The 17,647-nt window shown below is 41.2% G+C and overlaps 1 protein-coding gene and 2 pseudogenes across 1 annotated transcript; 2 read left to right on the top strand and 1 right to left on the bottom strand.

The window, feature by feature from the left end:
• Positions 1-3,341: 3,341 nt before the first annotated feature.
• On the top strand, positions 3,342-3,841 carry LOC128627120 (60S ribosomal protein L9-like; annotated as a pseudogene).
• Positions 3,842-4,049: 208 nt separating this feature from the next.
• On the top strand, positions 4,050-7,432 carry LOC119064206 (importin subunit alpha-1-like; annotated as a pseudogene).
• Positions 7,433-9,242: 1,810 nt separating this feature from the next.
• Positions 9,243-12,157, bottom strand: GJD4 (gap junction protein delta 4). Its single transcript, XM_037165774.2, has 2 exons — positions 11,902-12,157; positions 9,243-10,243 (listed from the first exon to the last, which is right to left on the bottom strand). The coding sequence occupies exons 1-2, from the start codon at positions 11,963-11,965 to the stop codon at positions 9,243-9,245; spliced, it is 1,065 nt and encodes a 354-aa protein (XP_037021669.2). The 5' UTR covers positions 11,966-12,157.
• Between the last annotated feature and the right edge of the window lie 5,490 nt (positions 12,158-17,647).

The raw sequence follows: 17,647 nt of genomic DNA, 5'->3' as shown, positions 1-17,647 counted from the left end.
TAAAACAAAAGCAAACTAAAAGGACAGCTAGATCAGGAGTGGAAACATAGAAATGAAGATCTCAAGGAGGGTTAGCAACAGGGGAGTGGGAGGATGAGAAGGGGGGAGAAGGTACAGAAAATAAGTAGCATAGACAGTAGATAGAAAATAGATGGGGGGCAAGAATAGCATGGGAAATATAGAATCTAAAGGACTTGACACACATGGTCATAAACTAAAGGGGTGGGTAATGGTGGGGATGGGGGGGTAGGGTGGAGGGGAATGAAAGGGGGAATACAACAACTGTAACAGCATAATCAATAAAAAAATTAAAAAAAAAAAAGAACTTGAGACACATGGTCATAAACTAAAGGGGGGGGGGTAATGGTGGGGGGTAGATCCTTGCCCCGGGGGGGTAGGGTGGAGGGGAATGAAGGAGGAGAATAGAACAACTGTAACGTCATAATCAATAAAAAATAAATTAAAAAATAAATAAAATAAAAATAAAAAAATAATAAAAACAATAAACAACCAGAAGTGCCAGAAGATCAAACTATGTGGAATTCTGACAACTAAGGAGTTGAAAAACCATTCATCCAGTTCAGTAAAAGGGGCAGAGACCGGCAGCCAAATGGAAAGAACACACGGACCATGCCAGCAAGGCAGGGCTGGCTGAACAGGAAACCAAAGACTCAAAACCTCCAGATATAAAATACAGTGGGGACTGTGATGCTGGTAGAGACTCCTAGCTTCACAAGAGAATTTATTGTAAAGTGGGGCTAGAAGAGAGTGAGCAGTGGCATTGTTCCCTCTCTAATCCCTCCCACACAGACAACACCACAACCCAGTGATGTGGGTTGCCTCACCCTGATGAATAACTAAGGATCTACCCCCTTACAATATAACAGGTACACCGAGAAAAAGAAATATAGCCCAAATGAAAGAACAGATCAAAACTCCAGAAAAAGAGCTAAGTGATGAGGAAATAGCCAATTTATCTGATGCAGAGTTCAACACTGGTAATCAAAATGCTCACAAAATTGATTGAGCTCAGTCTCAAATTGAAGGGACAAATGAAGCTATACAAAGGGCAATAAAGCAAAATACTCATGGAACCAACAGTAAAGAGAAGAAAACCAGGACTCAAATCAATAATTTGGAACAAATGGAAGAAATAAATATCCAATTGGAACAGAATGAAGAAACAAGAATTCAGAAAAAATGAGGAGAGGCTTAAGAACCTCTGGGACAGCTTTAAACATTCCAACATCTGAATCAAAGGGGTGCCAGAAGGAGAAGAACTACAGCAAGAACTTGAAAACTTATTTGAACAAATAATGAAGAATAACTTCCCCGATCTGGTGAAGGAAATAGACTTCCAATACGTACAGGAAGCCCAGAGAGTTCCAAAGAATTTAGATCCAAAGAGGAACACACCAAGGCACATCATCATTAAGTTACCCAAGATTAAAGATAAAGACAGAATCTTAAAAGCAGCAAGACGAAGGAGAGAATTACCTACAAAGGATTGCCCATAAGGCTATCAGCTGATTTCTCAAAAGAAACCTTACAGGCAAGAAGGGACTAGAAAGAAGTATTTGAAGTCATGAAAGGCAAGGACCCACATCCAAGACTACTCTGCAGCAAAGCTATCATTTAGAATGGATGGACAGATGAAGTGCTTCCCAGATAAGGTCAAGTTCAAGGAGTTCATCATTACCAAACCCTTATTATATGAAATGTTGAAGGGACTTAACCAAGAAATAGAAGATCATAAAAAACTATGACAGTAAAATGACAGCAAACTCATAACTATCAACAACTGAACCTAAAAAACATAAACAAAAATGAAGCAAACAGCTAGAACAGGAACAGAATCAGAGAAATGGAAATCACTGGAGGTGGTTATCAGTGTGGAGGGGAGGGGAAGAATGGGGGAAAAGGTACAGGGAATAAGAAGCATAATCAGTAGGCATAAAATAAACAGGGGGAGGTTAAGAATAGTATAGGAAACAGAATTCAAAGAACTTATATGTATGACCTATGTACATGAACTAAAGGTGGGGGGAATGCTGGAGGGTGATGGAATGCAGGATGGAGGGGTGATAAAGGGGAGAGAAAATTGGGATAACTAATAGCAAAATCAATAAAATATACTTGAAAAAATCTTTAAAGACTTCAAAATCTAAATTACAAAACTAGGTATCCTATGTTACAGCAAAGAGTAGACGAGGGTCTCCTTCATCTGCATGTTCCAACTATGCACTCCCATTCATACTGATATAGCCAGTCAGGTTCCAGGACAGTGCAAGCTTGCACTTCACAGGGTGGGGTCACATCAGGTCAGCCTAGTTTCTGTCCACTAAGCCCTCTGCCTTCACTCAATAGGGTATTGAAATCAATATATTGTCTTCAGTCCCTCCTGCTCTCCATGGGGTCCCTATCCCTCTTTCATGGCAGCCCTTCCCAGGACACACAGGCCTCTCTTGTTCTGCCCATCTTCGTTTCATCAAAACCTGTGCTGAGCACCGGCTGGGTGGCTCAGTTGGTTGCAGCATTGTCCTGTACCTCAAAAGATTACAGGCTCAGTCCCCAGTCAGGGTACATACCATATGCACATACCATATGGGAGGCAACCAACCAATGTTTCTCTCCCCTTCCCCTCTAGGAAAAACAACAATAACAACAACAGCAACAAAATCCTGTGGTGAGGTAGACAGTAGTATGGAAAGACCTAAAGAATTGACCCTATTAGGGTAAAGTGACTAATAGCTGTACATTTCATTGATGGATTCCTAAACTTGTAGAGTAATAAGGAATCATTCAGTCTGGGTCCCTTGTCACTCAGAGAAGGAAACAGGGGAATGAAGTGGCCTGTTAAATAATGGTTGACATAGGATAAGAAACCAGAGTCCTACCCTTGACTCTTTATCTCTCCTCTTCCCTCTTAGCACCCATTGCTCTGAATAGTATGTACATTTTTCCATGAATCAAACAAATTTCTGAGTCTCTGATGGTAGGATTGTGGACATCAGTAGAGAGGCCACAGCAGCCCTTTGCTGTGCCACCCAAATAAAGTCACACTTGTTTATAAACTCAAACCTCAGCATGGACTCCAGCAGGAGAAGGGCATAGACATGCTCTGCCCAGATCTCACTCAGGCCCTGGCTGAGAAAGAAGCCAAACTCAGCATTTTCCACCTTCTTCTCCCAGCTATTACTCAGTCACCCTGAGTGCACACCACCAATATTGAGCTGATTTCAGCACTCAACATTGTCAGTACTAGTACTGGAGTGTTTGAGGGGCCTGTGGATCTTACTTTTAAAATAACATTGAAGCTCTTTGCAGCATCTACTGCAAAGATGAAGACCATTCTCAGCAATTAGACTGTCGACATCCCTCTGAAGGGATGCAGTTGTGAAGGGCCCCAGAGGCACCCAACAGAGGGACTTTAATCACAACAATGTAGAACCCAGTCACCTTTGAAAGAAAAAGAAGAGGCTCTAGGTTGATAATTGGTGGGGAAATAGAAAGGAACTGGCCACTGTTCACATTATCTGCAGTCATGTACAGAATATGATCAAGGGTGTAACATTAAACTTCTATTATAAAAATGGCTGTCTTGAAATCAGAAATTTCGAGGGCAAAAAAAAAAAATCTGCAGTGTTCAGATGAGTTCAGGCATTGCTTATTCAGTATCTCAAGCCCAGAAAAATGAGTTCTTGAAGGAAACATTGAAAATGTATCAAAGTTAGCTGCTTTGATTCAGTAAGCCACAACAGCTAAAAACAAGAATATCAGAAACATTTTGAATAATATCTATGTTTCTGAAAAAGGAATAGTTGAGTAGGCTGATGAATAAGATCTAAGTTGTCTGGCCATAGAAATGGCAAGATGTCAGATGATTCCTCAGACTTATTTCTGATATTTTAAAAGAAGTGACACACGGTCTTTGTGCTGATCAGTGTTGGGTGTTTTCAGAGTAACCAAACCATAGCATGTCCACCTTGCATGGTCTCCTGTGAAAATACTAAGCTGGCTGTGCAGCTATCTCCCTTTGTCTCATAACCATGTCCACAAATGAGAATGTTAACTCACCATTTGCCTGCCTTAACAGATTTCAGAACAAGGGGAAAGACAGTACAGAAATGAGGCGTTACCAAATAAAAGTTAATGTAGAGCTGAGAAAAGCTAAGGAGGATGAGCAGATGCTGAAAAGGAGAAATGTAAGCTCCTTTCCTAATGATGCTACTTCTACACTGCAGGAAAACTGCAACAACCAGGGCACTATAAATTGGTCTGTTGAGGACATTATCAAAGGCATAACAGTAACAATTTGGAAAGCCAGCTCCAAGTTACTCGGTCTGCAAGAAAATGGCTTTCTAGGGAAAAACAGCCACCAATAGACAACATAATCTGGGCTGGTTTGATTCCAAAATTTGTGTCCTTCTTGGACAAAACTGATTGTCTTCTCATTTGGTTTGAATCTACCTGGGCCCTCACTAACATTTTTTTCTGGGACATCAGAACAGACCAAGGCTGTAGTAGATGGAGATGCTATCCCAGCATTCTTTTCTGTGTTGACATCTCCCCACCCTCACATCAATGAACAAGATGTATGGGCTCTGGGAAACATCACAGGTGATGGTTCAGCTTTCCGAGACTTGGTTATCAAGTACGGTGCAGTTGATCCACTGTTGGCTCTTCTTGCAGTTCCTGATATGTCATCTTTAGCATGTGGCTACTTACATAATCTTACCTGAACACTGTCAAACCTTTGTCACAACAAGAATCCTGCACCTCTATTAGATGCTGTTGAGCAGATTCTTCCTACTTTAGTTCATCTCCTACATCATGATGACCTAGAAGTATTAGCAAATATCTGCTGGGCCATCTCCTACTGTACTGATGGTCCAAATGAATGGGTTGAAATGGTTATAAAAACTGGAGTTGTACCCCAGTTTGTGAAGATCCTGGGAGCTACTGAATTGCCAATTGTAACTCCTGCACTAAGATCCATAGGAAATATTGTCATTGGAACAGATGAACAGACTCACGTTGTAGTAGATGTGGGAGCACTTGTCATGTTTCCCAGCCTATTAATGAACTCTAAGACTAATATTCAGAAGGAAGTTACATGGACAATGTCAAACACTACAGCTGGCTGCCAGAACCAGATACAGCAAGTTGTGAATCATGGATTAGTCCCATTCCTCATTGTTGTTCTCTTAAGGCAGACTTTAAGACACAAGAGGAAGCTGTATGGGCTGTAACCAACTATACAAGTGGTGAAACAGATGAACAGATTGTATACTTTGCTCACTGTGGTATAATAGAACCATTGGTGAACCTCTTAACTACAAAAGATACCAAAATTATTCTGGTTATTCTGGGTGCCATTTCTTTTTTTTTAACTTATTTTTATTGATTATGCCATTACATTTGTTCTATTTCCCCTCCTCTGTTCCCTCCACCATGCACACCCCTCCCCCACCATTCTCCCCCCTTTAGTTCATGAACACATGTCTCAAGTTCTTTAGATTCTATATTTCCCCTACTATTCTTACCCTCCCCCTATCTATTTTCTATCTACTGTCTATGCTACTTATTTTCTGTACCTTCTCCTTCTCCCACTCCCCTGTTGCTAACCCTCCATGTGGTCTTTATTTCTATGGTTCTGCTCCTGATCTAGCTGTCCTCTTAGTTTGGTTTAGTTTTAGGTGTGGTTGTTAATAACTGTGAGTTTGCTGTCCTTTCACTGTTCATCTTTTTTTATCTTCTTTTTCTTAGGTAAGTCTCTTTAACATTTCATACAGTAAGGGCTTGGTGATGATTAACTCCTTGAATTTGATCTTATCTGAGAAGCACTTTATCTGTCCTTCTATTCTAAATAAAAACTGCTGGATAGAGCAATCTTGGATGTAGGTCTTTGGATTTCATGACTTGGAATACTTCTTTCCAGCCCCTTCTTGCCTGTAAGGTCTCTTTTGAGAAATCTGCTGACAGTCTGATGGGAACTCCTTTGTAGGTGACTGTCCCCTTATCTCTTGCTGCTTCTAGAATTCTCTTTCATTTTAATCTTGGCTAATGTAATTATGATGTGCTTTGGTGTGTTTCTTCTTGGGTCCAACTTCTTTGGGACTCTCTGAGCTTCCTGGATTTCCTGGAAGTCTACTTCCTTTGCCAGATTGGGGAAGTTCTCCTTTATTATTTGTTCAAATAAGTGTTCCACTCGTGGGTGTTCCTCTTCCCCTTCTGGTACCCCTATAATTCAGATGTTGGAACATTTAAAGATGTCCTGGGAGTTCCTAAGCCTCTCCTCATTTTTTTGAATTCTTGTTTCTTCATCCTTTTCTGTTTGGTCATTTTTTTCCCTCTTTCTGGTCCACTCTTTTGATTTGAGTCCCAGTTTCCTTTCCATTACTATTGGTTTCCTGTGCATTTCCATTCATTTCTATTAGTTTAGCCTTCATATATTCCTGTAATTTGTGACTAAAATCAACCAGTTCTGTGAGCATCCTGATCACCAGTGTTTTGAACTCTGCATCTGAAAGTTTGGCTATTTCTTCATTGCTTAGATTCATCGGCTCTGGGGCTCTGAGTTGTTCTTGAGCCATGTTTTGATCTGTTTGTGCCTGTTACGTATGAGGAGAGGCACTTGGTGTTTACTGGGGTGGGGTCACCCAAGTCGCAGGTTTGTGACACTGTATGTGGGAGCGGGGTCAGAGAGGGAGCAATGGCGGTCCTCTCCGCTCACCCAGTCTGCCTCGCTGCTCATCCCCGCCTGCTTATCCGAGCACAAATGCCTCCCTGTGCCAGTCGCTGAGGCCTGCGAGATCTGTCTCAATGCTCGCCTCTTCACTGGTTTATCTGAGTGCAAATGCATGACCCACTGCAGACAGCCAGCAACGCCTCTTCCCTGGGTTCCACCCGTAGCTAGCCTGCACCTGGGATCCGCGCCCCGGGCTGCCTGTGCACCGCCCAGATCTTTTTTGCCTGACTGGTTCCGCTGCTGGTTTTGCCCCTCTCACCGGTTTAGCTGAGTGGTTCATTATTTCCGGACTCTGTATTCGATTTTCTGTGTGGTTTGATTATGTTTATTGTTGTTAAAACTTTTTTATTTTTAGATTTGGTTGTGCAAGGACAAAAAGTGTTCCCACCTACGCCTCCATCTTGGCGGAATTTTCCTCTGGGTGCCATTTCAAATATCTTCCAGGCTGCTGAGAAACCAGGTGAAACTGAGAAACTTAGTATAATGATTGAGGAATATGGAAGTTTAGACAAAACTGAAGCTCTGCAAAACTATGAAAATGAATCTGTATATAAAGTTTCATTAAACTTGATTAAGTATTTCTCTGTAGAGGAAGAGGAAGATCAAAATGTGCCAGAAAATACCTCTGACAGCAATATGTTCTAAGTTCAGGATGGTGCTTCTGGGACCTTTAACTTTTAGATTGTACAGCTGAGGCATAAAATGTTGTTTGTTTTGCATTATGTCTGATGTAAGTTTGTCTTACCACTTCTCTAGTTAGGACTCTTTTTAAATGTGGTTGTTATTGTAGCACGTTTTACAATGAAACTATACTTGAACATTTCCAAACTGTACATACTATATGAAACTTCTCCTTTCAATGAGTTTCTTATTTCTATGTAGAATTTGCTACCTTACAGTGTCTTGTAAGTAAAGATTAAGTTTCACACAAAAAAATATGCAATAAAGGCCATGAATTGATTTGGGAAAACAAATAGTAATGAAGCCCTAGAGAATTCTTATATTTTTCCAATCTTAGAATTGCATGTGGCAAGAGTCAAAAACCAGATTTGCGCCTGAATAGTTTAGGAATATTAGACTCAAAAATCACTTTTATTTGCTATGTGCAGACATTGACCTAAGTATTGAAGAAAGAAGTCTGAGTCATGGCTTACAGTTTTCAACTGAGGAGCAAGACAGAAAGAAATTGATTTCTTAAATATGCATGTTAAATATAAGCACATTCATTCAAATATCTCTATGCCAAACCAATTATGGATTTTTTAAAAGTTTTAACCCATTGCTTTGACATTCTGTAGATATATCAAGTAGCATGTTATTCTGCATTCTGGCAAATATTTCATTGTCAAAATCTTCTTTAGAACAGTTAAAAGTGTCCATTGATTTCATGAGTACATTTGTTCACCTTTTAAATTATTTGAATGGTTGAAGGAAGTTCTCTTTAACTTTTTGTGTTTGGAGAGCAGAGGATATTCATCAACTGCAGATGGCTCTTCTTCTCTTGCTGCAGGTGAGCAGGTGTGTCCTGATCCACAGTAGCTCTTCTTACTGCACTGTGCCCTCCCATCCAGCAATAAAAGGCAGCACTTAAGTTCCAGAGTCCTGCAAAGCAGGACAGTGCAGATAAGTGCAGCAAGTACCTGTGGAGGCCCATTTCCTGAAGAGTGGCAGCTCTTTCCATTGCACACACAGAAAGCAGGAGCTCGGACTGTGAAACCACAGAATTCCTGGAGTTTCTCCTCCTCTCCACTGGAGTGTGAGGTCTCTCAGGGCAACCTGAACTGCACAACTCTCTCAAGGACACAGGCAAAAAACAGATTGGAAAGCATTGGACACTTCTAGGGCCACTCGCCTCCCTTTCCTCAGTGAAGACAACTACTCAGACACACACTCAGAAACAACAAACAAGTCAGGGCCCACCCACAGCCTGTGTACCTTCCACCTGAATGCAATAACCATCAAAGATGCCCAGAAGACCCCAGTTGTTTACCAGTCCTATTTTCTGCATCTGTCATTTTTCCTATAAGACAATGAAGTATGAAGTGGGATATCACAATCAGCATTAATTTTATTAAAGGGGTTTGGAAAAGTTAAACTAATGTCTCTCTATGGACTCTATTGATTATATGCATAAGATAGCTGTTTTATCAAAGCAGAAAAAAACAAAAAGAACCCTCATAATAATTCACCAGAAAACATTAGAACAGTAATGAGCTCTACTATTGTAAGGTACATACTTTACATAAAGCACATACCATGGTAAAGAATAAGACAATAGACCAATCAAGAGTGTAAGGTGATCAGTAAGTAACCTGATCCTCTTCAATTAATCATTGTAGCTTTCAGTCTGAAGCCACTTGTGGCAGGCCAGATGGCCTTCTTGACTGTCGATATTCTCCAGGAACTTTGAAGATTCCCCTTTGTGCCAAAGTGATGCTGCACCTTCAGGTCCGTGTCTTCTCTCAGTCACTGCACTGCCCAGCTGCCCTCTTCACACCCACTCAGACCTTCCAGTCGCCGGGAGGGGGGTGCTACCAGCGCCAGCCCAGAGGGCAGAGGGGTGCTGCGGAAAGGGTGGCCGGGGCCGCGCCAGCAGACTGCGGGGCATTAAGGGATGCTCGCTTTGGGGCTTCTGAGGGGCCTCTGTGCAGGGTCTGCCCCCAGGCTCTATGCAAGCCCTGGGCAGCTTGTCGTTAGCTAAGAATAGCCCCTCAGTCTCATCTTCATCTGGAAGCTCCACCCGCCCTGACACAGCGGACTGACTACCAGGGCTGTGGGCACCGTGCCCTCCAGTCCCCTGGCCAGGGTGTTCGAGAGCTACAGTTTCTTCCCCAGATCTTCGGCGGCCCCTAGCTGGGCCCGGCCACCTGTGCCTGCGCAGACTGCAGAGCAGGTCGGTCACGCTGAGCAGCACTGAGAGAGCACTGAGTGCCCAGAGAAAGAGCATCAGGGTAGACTTCTCCGTGGGCCGAGAGACGTAGCAGTCCACCACTCCAGAGCAGGGAACGTGGGCGCAGGAGAACCTGCTGGGGACCGAGAATCCGAAGAGGAAGTAATGCAAGGCCCCAAAAGCTATTTCTGCCAGCGTCCGCAGACAGAGCTGCACAATATAGCCCAAGGAGAAATCTGGCACCACCAGGCTGCGCCCCTCCCTGCAGGGCGACGAGCAGTGGGGATCCTCAGGGCTCAGGTCAGTGGGATCCTGGTCCCCTGGACCACCGCCTGGCCTGCAGGAGCCCCAGACAATGAGTTCGGATACTTTGTGCAGGACATAAACACTGAAAACTGCGGAAGGGAGGAGGGCAGACACGCTTTGGACTAGCCAGAAACGCAGGTGGGACACTGGGGAGAAGATGTCATAACAGACATTGGCGCATCCTGGGTGCAGGGTGTTGCACACAAACCTCTCCTGCTCATCCTGGTAGACAGGGGACCCCGCCACAATGATAACCACCATCCTCAGCAGGATCATGAAGATAAGCCAGATCTTCCCTGAAAAAGAGGAGGTAGGGTGGGCACCACCATGCAAACACACTTCCTCCTAACAACAATGTTTAAGTGTGTACTGGGACTGAGAGTGAAATCTGAGATACACAAGCATGTATTTCAGTCACAGCAACAGTATCAGCGAGTTAGCACATGTGACAAATGTTTATCGAGCACTTACATGTCAGACACTGTTTGAACTACTTGTTTATAAAATGCTTTTGAGATTAATAGATTTTAAAGAAGCATAAATACTAAAAATGTTTGACTCTGCTAGTCCAGACTTTTGTTAATGTATCCTGGACTGGAAGATTTAGAATGAAAATTTAGGAGATTAAGCTTCTTAAAGAATGTTAATGCATTCTTGTTACTGTGTACAACAACTGTTATACAGTATAACAACTGTATAATACAACTGTTAATTTCAGTTAAGTCTTTATTTATGATAATGGTTCAAAAGAACATCATGTAATAGCAGAGCTTATATTTAATGTTGCTTAATGGCTTTTACAATCAAATTTCTTTAAGAACATTCAATTTTTCAGATTTTTCAGTAATTCAGAATTCCTTTTCCCTTATTTCAATTTTATGAATCAATGAACTTTGTCTTTTTTCAACTTATCATGAATACATTTGGCCAAGCTGGGGATTCAAAATAACTTCAAAAGTCTTCTTTTCATATCATGCATCAACTATTTTGGAACATGTTTAAGACTTGGACAAAACCATTTGTAAGTATTTTGTATTGTGATAAGATAGGGAAAACATCACCTGAGAGCAGAAAAACAAAACTCTATTATAAATAAAGGCAATTAAAAAAATATTATGTGATGAGATTATCGACTCAAACTTTTAAAGACCAAGTTGATTTTTAGTTCTACAAAATAATGAGTAAGAAAAATATCAATGACTAATTCTTATCTCAATTTCTTTTTCTAGGACACCCATACTTCTCTAAAAAATTGCCTTACCTGCACTAAACTCAGAAATCCTTATCACTTTCTTTGTTAAAAAAATAACTAAACTAAAATAGGATTTGGTTTAAAGCACAAGAGAAATTGCTAATCTTTACAAATTAAGCTTCAAGATTAAACTCTAAAAAGATGAACAAGAAGAAAGTATAACTGAGGCATTGATTTCTCTTTCACTTTTATTGTATTGTTTTTTTTTTATGGTAAGGCAACCAGAAAAGAATTACACAAAAACATTCCTTCCACCTGCTTCATTCTTCAGACTGAGCACCAGAATGTCAACAAGAAGAGGCCCAAGGAGAGAAATAACACCCACACCCAGACTTCCTTAAATGATTGTTGGAACTATGGCACAATCAAAAGCTTGAACCCATAGCCCTCTTTGCTCTAGTAGTTCATAGGTCTTTGTCTTGGGGGTAGACAAGGCAAACCAATTAAAAAAAAAACCAAAACAGCCCTCGCTGGTGTGGCCCAGTGGATTGAGTGCTGGCCTGTGAACCACAGGGTTTTTGGTTCAATTCCCAGTCTACAGCAGATGCCAGGGTTGTGGGCCAAGTCCCCAGTAGGGGGATAAGAGAGGCAACTACACGTTGATGTATTTATTTCTCCCTCTCTTTCTCCCATCCTTCCCCTCTCTATAAATAACTAAAATCTTTTTTAAAAAAGAGCTTTGGGGGTTTTTCTTGTACTCACCCACAATGGTCACATTGCAGTTTAACGTGATAATGAGGAACCCTAGCAAGTCCCAATGGTCCATGCTTCCAGAATGTCACAGGCTCAAGGCTGCTGTAGATAACAGAGCCTGTGATCTCCAAGGAGGTGGGAAATCTTTGCAGAAATAGATGTATGTTAGCTACAAGAGGCTTAAAAATGAGAGCTGGAAATATAAAAGGAGAGAATTGAGCCCAGGAACATAAGGTCAGTTTGTCTGTCTCCCAGTTGAGACGCCTCTGAGCTGTTCACTTCTAAAGCAGAGTTTCTGACAACTGCAGTGACCAGAAGACAGCATGAGTCATCTCTCATTGTGGGCTATTCTTACCCTCCTGGGACATTCCAGGGCCCTGGCAGTGCTCACATGTCTCAGCCAGGAGAGACAAAGGCTTCAGGATATATAATAGAAGTGATTACATTTAGCCCAAGAAAGGACAGTTTTATTAACTAGCCAAGTAAATTCTTTATGAAATAAAGGTGTTTTCTCCTTGAAAACAATTCCATACCACTTCACTTGTTAAAGAAATACTAAAATGTTCAAATTCTGTCTTTTCTATGAAGCATGACTCATTATAACCACAAAGGCTCTTGTCCTCATGATAGGGGACTCATGAGTTGGAAAATTTTAGTTTAAGGTAAATAGTTATAAGCCTAGTAGGTTATTCATATTTTAAAGCTATTGTTGCAGTAACTGCATATAAGGCTAACCACTCCCTGGAGAGACAGCCAGCCTCCTGGGACTGCTAAAGATTACTGCCTGGGGGACAAGTGGAGGCATCCAGGCCATGTGTTCCAGAGAGAGACAAACAAGGACCTGCTCCTGGGAACAGCTAACTGCCCAGGGAAAAAATACTGTAGTTTGGTTTTTTTTAAATCTAATTTTCCTTGAATTTCAAAACCATTCATTGCACTTTGTTCTCTGTTATAAAAAGGCTGCCTTGGAAAGAAAATGTAAGATGTTTTGTTAGGGTATGAACCCACCATCCTCTCAGATTGCTGACCAACTGAATACAGGGCTTATAAAGATTCAATCCCTTCTTTGCTTATTTGGTTCAGTATGTGACAGGCAGCACAAATGCCAGCGTATTTTCTTGAACATGGCATAAGGTGACTCAGCATTCAGTGTTCTGTGTATCCAACAATGACTGTGAGAACTCAGAATATTGCTTTGGAGGTTAAAAATAAATTTTAGCAAGTCAATGAATTTGTCAATACAGAATCCATGAATAATAAGGATTGACTTTTTAATAATGCTGATCTACTTGACCAGCAATTTTCAACATTTTGCATCACATAGCACACATAAACTAATTACTAAAATTCTGCAGCACAACAAAAATTGTATGTTTTACTGCCGCGGTCCAGCCGCAGCAGGGCCCAGGGATCCCGAAGGTGGGTAAGGTGTTGGCGATGGGTAACAGACGACATCATGCCTCAAAGGACAGTGAAGCTCTGTTCCGTTTATTGCAAGTACAAGCAGGTTTTTATATTTTCATTTTAGGTAGTGATTAACATTTGCAGGTGTATAGCATGATCAGTTAAGCAGAAAAAAATCAATACAAAGGTAACCAGGAGAAGTACAAGAATTTCCATAGTATCAGTTATATTAAACAAAAATTATTTTGAGCAGGAGAGCCATTAATCAGACAATTTGAAATAGCTCTATGTACAGAGATTGAATGTCTCATTGTTTATTAAAGGTCTTGGAATCTGGCATGGGGCAAAAGGTACGCTAGACCGAGCAGAGGTTAGGAAATTTATTATAAGGCCTTTGTGATGTCTAACTTAGCTATCTATCTTTCTGTCCAAAATGTTTCTCTATGTACTATGGACTCTAACTCCTTGGTAATTGTATCTACGTGCTTAGTTTATAGTATCTAACAAGCTTCTCCTGTTTCTTTGCCTACTAAATTCTAATTAATATATATTCCTGTTCAAGGTAAAGGAGGGGCTGTTACTCCAACAACTTTTAGATATTCAGGGGCTATTTCATTAGAGGGGATTAACTTGGGGGAGCACTCTGGGTAATTCTGGCTTCCTGCTACCTAATATTAACCTGTCCTGCATCTGCTTAACTGGGTCAGGGAAGGGAATATTCTTCCCCTTGGACTCACTGGACATTGTGGGCCTTTCCTCTTCTGGGCCCCCAGAGAGGGTATTATTTTGGGGAAAGGCCAAGGTGGCATAGTTCTTAGTCTGACCTAGTTGTTGATCATCTCTGAGAATGGCCATCATTTCTAGGAGATTCCAAATTATCAGAAAAGTAAATGTCAGAATACCAAGAGACAGCAAGAACAGAATCAACACCATATGCCATGTCCACCTGGCCAGAACACGCTTCTGTGAAGTTATAGTCCCCATGCCGTGGCTTTGTCAGATGACTTGGTTAGTGTTGGATGTGGCATTTTACCAATCTGACAAAAAATAAGTATGATTTTGATTGATTTATAAAAACAAATAATAGTAGTAATTACCTACCCTTTTTGCCCCAAAGTGACTTTTTAAAAAATTAGGTCCTATATCTGCATATAAGGATTTCTGGTAACAAGAATTATTTTGCAGCCCTGGCTGGTGTAGCTCAGTGGATTGAGCGTGGGTCTGAGAACCAAAGGATTGCAGTTTGATTCCCAGGCAGGGCACATGCCTGGGTTGCAGGCCAGTTCCCAGCAGAGACTTATGAGAGGCAACCATACATTGATGTTTCTCTCCTTCTCTCCTTCCCTTCCCCTCTAGAGATACTAGTAGGATGCAACTCTATTATATGACCTATATATTTATGGTTCTAAACAGGGTGTTCACACTGGATGATTATTGTTATGTTGGCTGTTGTCATTTTTTTGTTTGACAAGGAAAAGAGGTCAGTGCTCCTGACTAAATAGTCAGATATTACATGTTTTATAGAGAAGAAAAACTGAGGTTGATGAGGATCAAATCACAAGAGGACTGTGACCCTAGGAGTTCTAGGAACTAGAGAGTTATTTAAAGTGGAGGAAAGAATCAAGACTTTAGATCTGACCCACTCCCAGTCTACTTCAATCACACATCTCCATTTCTGTCTGGATTTTTTTTATGCTTTAGCCAAGACTCAATTTGAATAAAGGAGTCCGTATCCAAAGAAGGAATGTTAGAAATATCTGCATTTGTGAATATAATTATGGGAGGCAGCCTAGTATAAAAAGGTAAAGTAGCCAAGCTCTTGAATCTGAGATCCTGGATTAAAATTCCAGCTTCTTAATCTTGAGAGTTGTTTAATGTGTTTTTTTGTTGTTGTTGTAAAATCACAGTGTCCAATCCCTACCCTACAATAATTGTGAAGAACAAATGAGAGAATATGTAAAGCACATAAAACAGTGTCCAGTCCTCATTCTTATTACCTGTCAAGAATAAAGTAGCAGCGAAGGTGAAAAGCTTGGAGTGGCTTTTCCTCCAGAGTGCTCCTGGGCCCTCACTGTCTAGCCCAGAGACCTGGCTGGAGAAGACTCTGATTCATCCCAGGCTCAAAGTGACAGAGGCCTCACAGGGAAACAGCATTCAGCTTCTGGGGGCCGGGAAATGATGGTGTCTATTTTGTTCTGTTTTGTGTTTGTGGTTAATTACCTAATTTGATAAATGAGTGTTTTACTTGTTTTAGGATATAAGTGTCTGTTCAGGACTGTGGAGAGAAAGCAAGTTTCAACAGCTACACCAACAGACAAATCATGTCTAAAGTTGCATCTCATCTGCATCTACAAAATTTAGTAACAAAGGAAATTATAACCTATTCCTTTCTTAACAATATAGCTTACCACAGGTACAGGTACTCTTCAGTGAAACAGCTCTCTGCAGACCCTTTCCTGCCCACACCCATGTACTTCCCACATGACTTGTACAAGAAAATGAACACCCTGCTCAACAGGACACTTGGAGAACAGGCAAAAGGAGGCAATGTTGTTAGGCTGAACCACTTCCTGCTTTTAGGGTCCCAAAGGTGTCATTCTTGAATTATATATTTGAATTGCAGTTCAACTCAACTTCACAGCATCCAGGAACAAAGGCAAATGTCTTCTCCTTATCAAGATGGCACTGACAGCATCTCTTGGAATTTGTTTTTGAGCAACTGAGCTGATTCTAACAAGCAGAGAGGTGTGACTTCTATCTCAAAGGAGAAAAAAAACTTCCAGATACTGTTCTCACCTCAGATAAAAAGCTCAGCTGAGATCTTTTAAGAGACATTGCAACAACACAAATCTTTCTCCTCAACCATAACAAAATAGTGTATCTTCCCAGCTCACAGGAAGGCACACTTGCCAAAAATCTTGAAGTAATTACCTAAACTGTCTGTCAGAGGAAAGCATGTCAGATGAAAAATGTAAATCAAGAAACACTGCTTCTGAGGCTGGTCATCTATCCACTAAACCACACTACCCACAAGGCAGCATAGTTACCAAAAGGGAATACAAAAAAACCCCTAAAATCCATTTTGTAGAGACTTGCTGACTCATGCAAGTTTGGAAATCAAAGACTATTTTAAAATCTATCTAGTCCACCTTCCTAACCCTACAAGTAAAATTAAAAATGTAGTCAAGATTACCCAGCCTCAGTACAAATCTTAAATAATATTTGGTGTCCCTTCCCCGGCCAGGGAATTTTTGATCCACAACATACCAAAAGTACCAAAAATGTTTCAGCTGTTTAGAATATTAAATAATCCAATTATCTGCATAGCATAGTGTTAGTCTTTTAAGTATTTGAAATTGTATTATTTTAACTTTTTCAAGAAAATTTTCTATAGCACCCTTTAAAAATTAGGCAAATGGGCAGAACAGACTGTACAAACACTAGGTGCACACAGGTGCCCTACAGCCACTCTAATTGGGTTTTCTTTGTGAAGAAAGCAAAGATCTCCAACCATTATCTTGCCTTTTGTTCACAGGTCTTGGATAGTATGTCAGAACACTCTTTCTGGGTGCTATGATTTGAATATGTCTCCCCCAAAATTCCTGTCTTGAGATCCTAGGAGGCAGGACCTTTAGAGAGTGGTTAATGGAATTAGTGACCTTTTAAGAGAAGCCCAAGAAATACCTCTTGTGCCTTCTGCCATGGGAGGTTGTAGGAAAAAAATGGCCATCTATAAACCAGAAACTCTCCCTGGCCAGACACCAAACCTGGCAGTGCCTTGAGTTCAGACTTCTTGCCTCCAACTGTGAGAAACAAATTTCTGTTGTTTATAAGCCACCCAGCCTGTGGTATTTTGTTATAGCAGAGCAAATGGACTGAGACATTGTGATATCACTTGAAATCAAATCCAACAGATTTTCTCACCCTCCAGGCAGAAAGGAGTCTGCCTGGAGGGTGAGACTCCCCTCTTACTTGTTACTGTCAATGCCCTTTTACGTAAGGGTGACTCTCAAGGTATTACTGACAGTGTGATGACATGGCTCAGTTAGTAAATATTTACTGAGGGCCCACTACGTCTCAGGCACTGCTCCAGGCAGTGGAGGAATGGCAGAGAACAAAACAGATGCATGCCCTTACTCTAGTGAACTTACGCTTTAAGTGGGAAGAACTGAATAAACAAAACAAATATCTTCAGCAAAATGAATCAATTAGCTAGAGATAAGCATTGAGAAAAACAAAGCAGGCACAGGAACAGTGAATACTAAGGTGCAGTGGAATGATCAGGGACAGGTTCCTTAAGAGGGGCCTATTGGAACAAAGACTAAAGCAGATAAAGGTGTGAGCCACACGG

The sequence above is a fragment of the Artibeus jamaicensis genome, unplaced genomic scaffold (genome assembly GCF_021234435.1).
Source record: "Artibeus jamaicensis isolate MK-2021 breed Jamaican fruit bat unplaced genomic scaffold, CSHL_Jam_final contig_3190, whole genome shotgun sequence".
NCBI classification, from domain to species: Eukaryota; Metazoa; Chordata; class Mammalia; order Chiroptera; family Phyllostomidae; genus Artibeus; species Artibeus jamaicensis.
Note: the sequence above shows the minus strand (reverse complement) of the source record. Positions and strands in the feature narration are given on the sequence as shown.

What these genes read in the sequence shown, in the direction of transcription:
- GJD4 (XM_037165774.2), bottom strand. Translation starts at nt 11,965, where the DNA reads ATGGACCATTGGGACTTGCTAGGGTTCCTCATTATCACGTTAAACTGC. An exon ending in CTGCAATGTGACCATTGTGG is followed by an intron (nt 10,244 to 11,901) that starts GTGAGTACAAGA and finishes CCTCTTTTTCAG; the next exon opens with GGAAGATCTGGCTTATCTTC.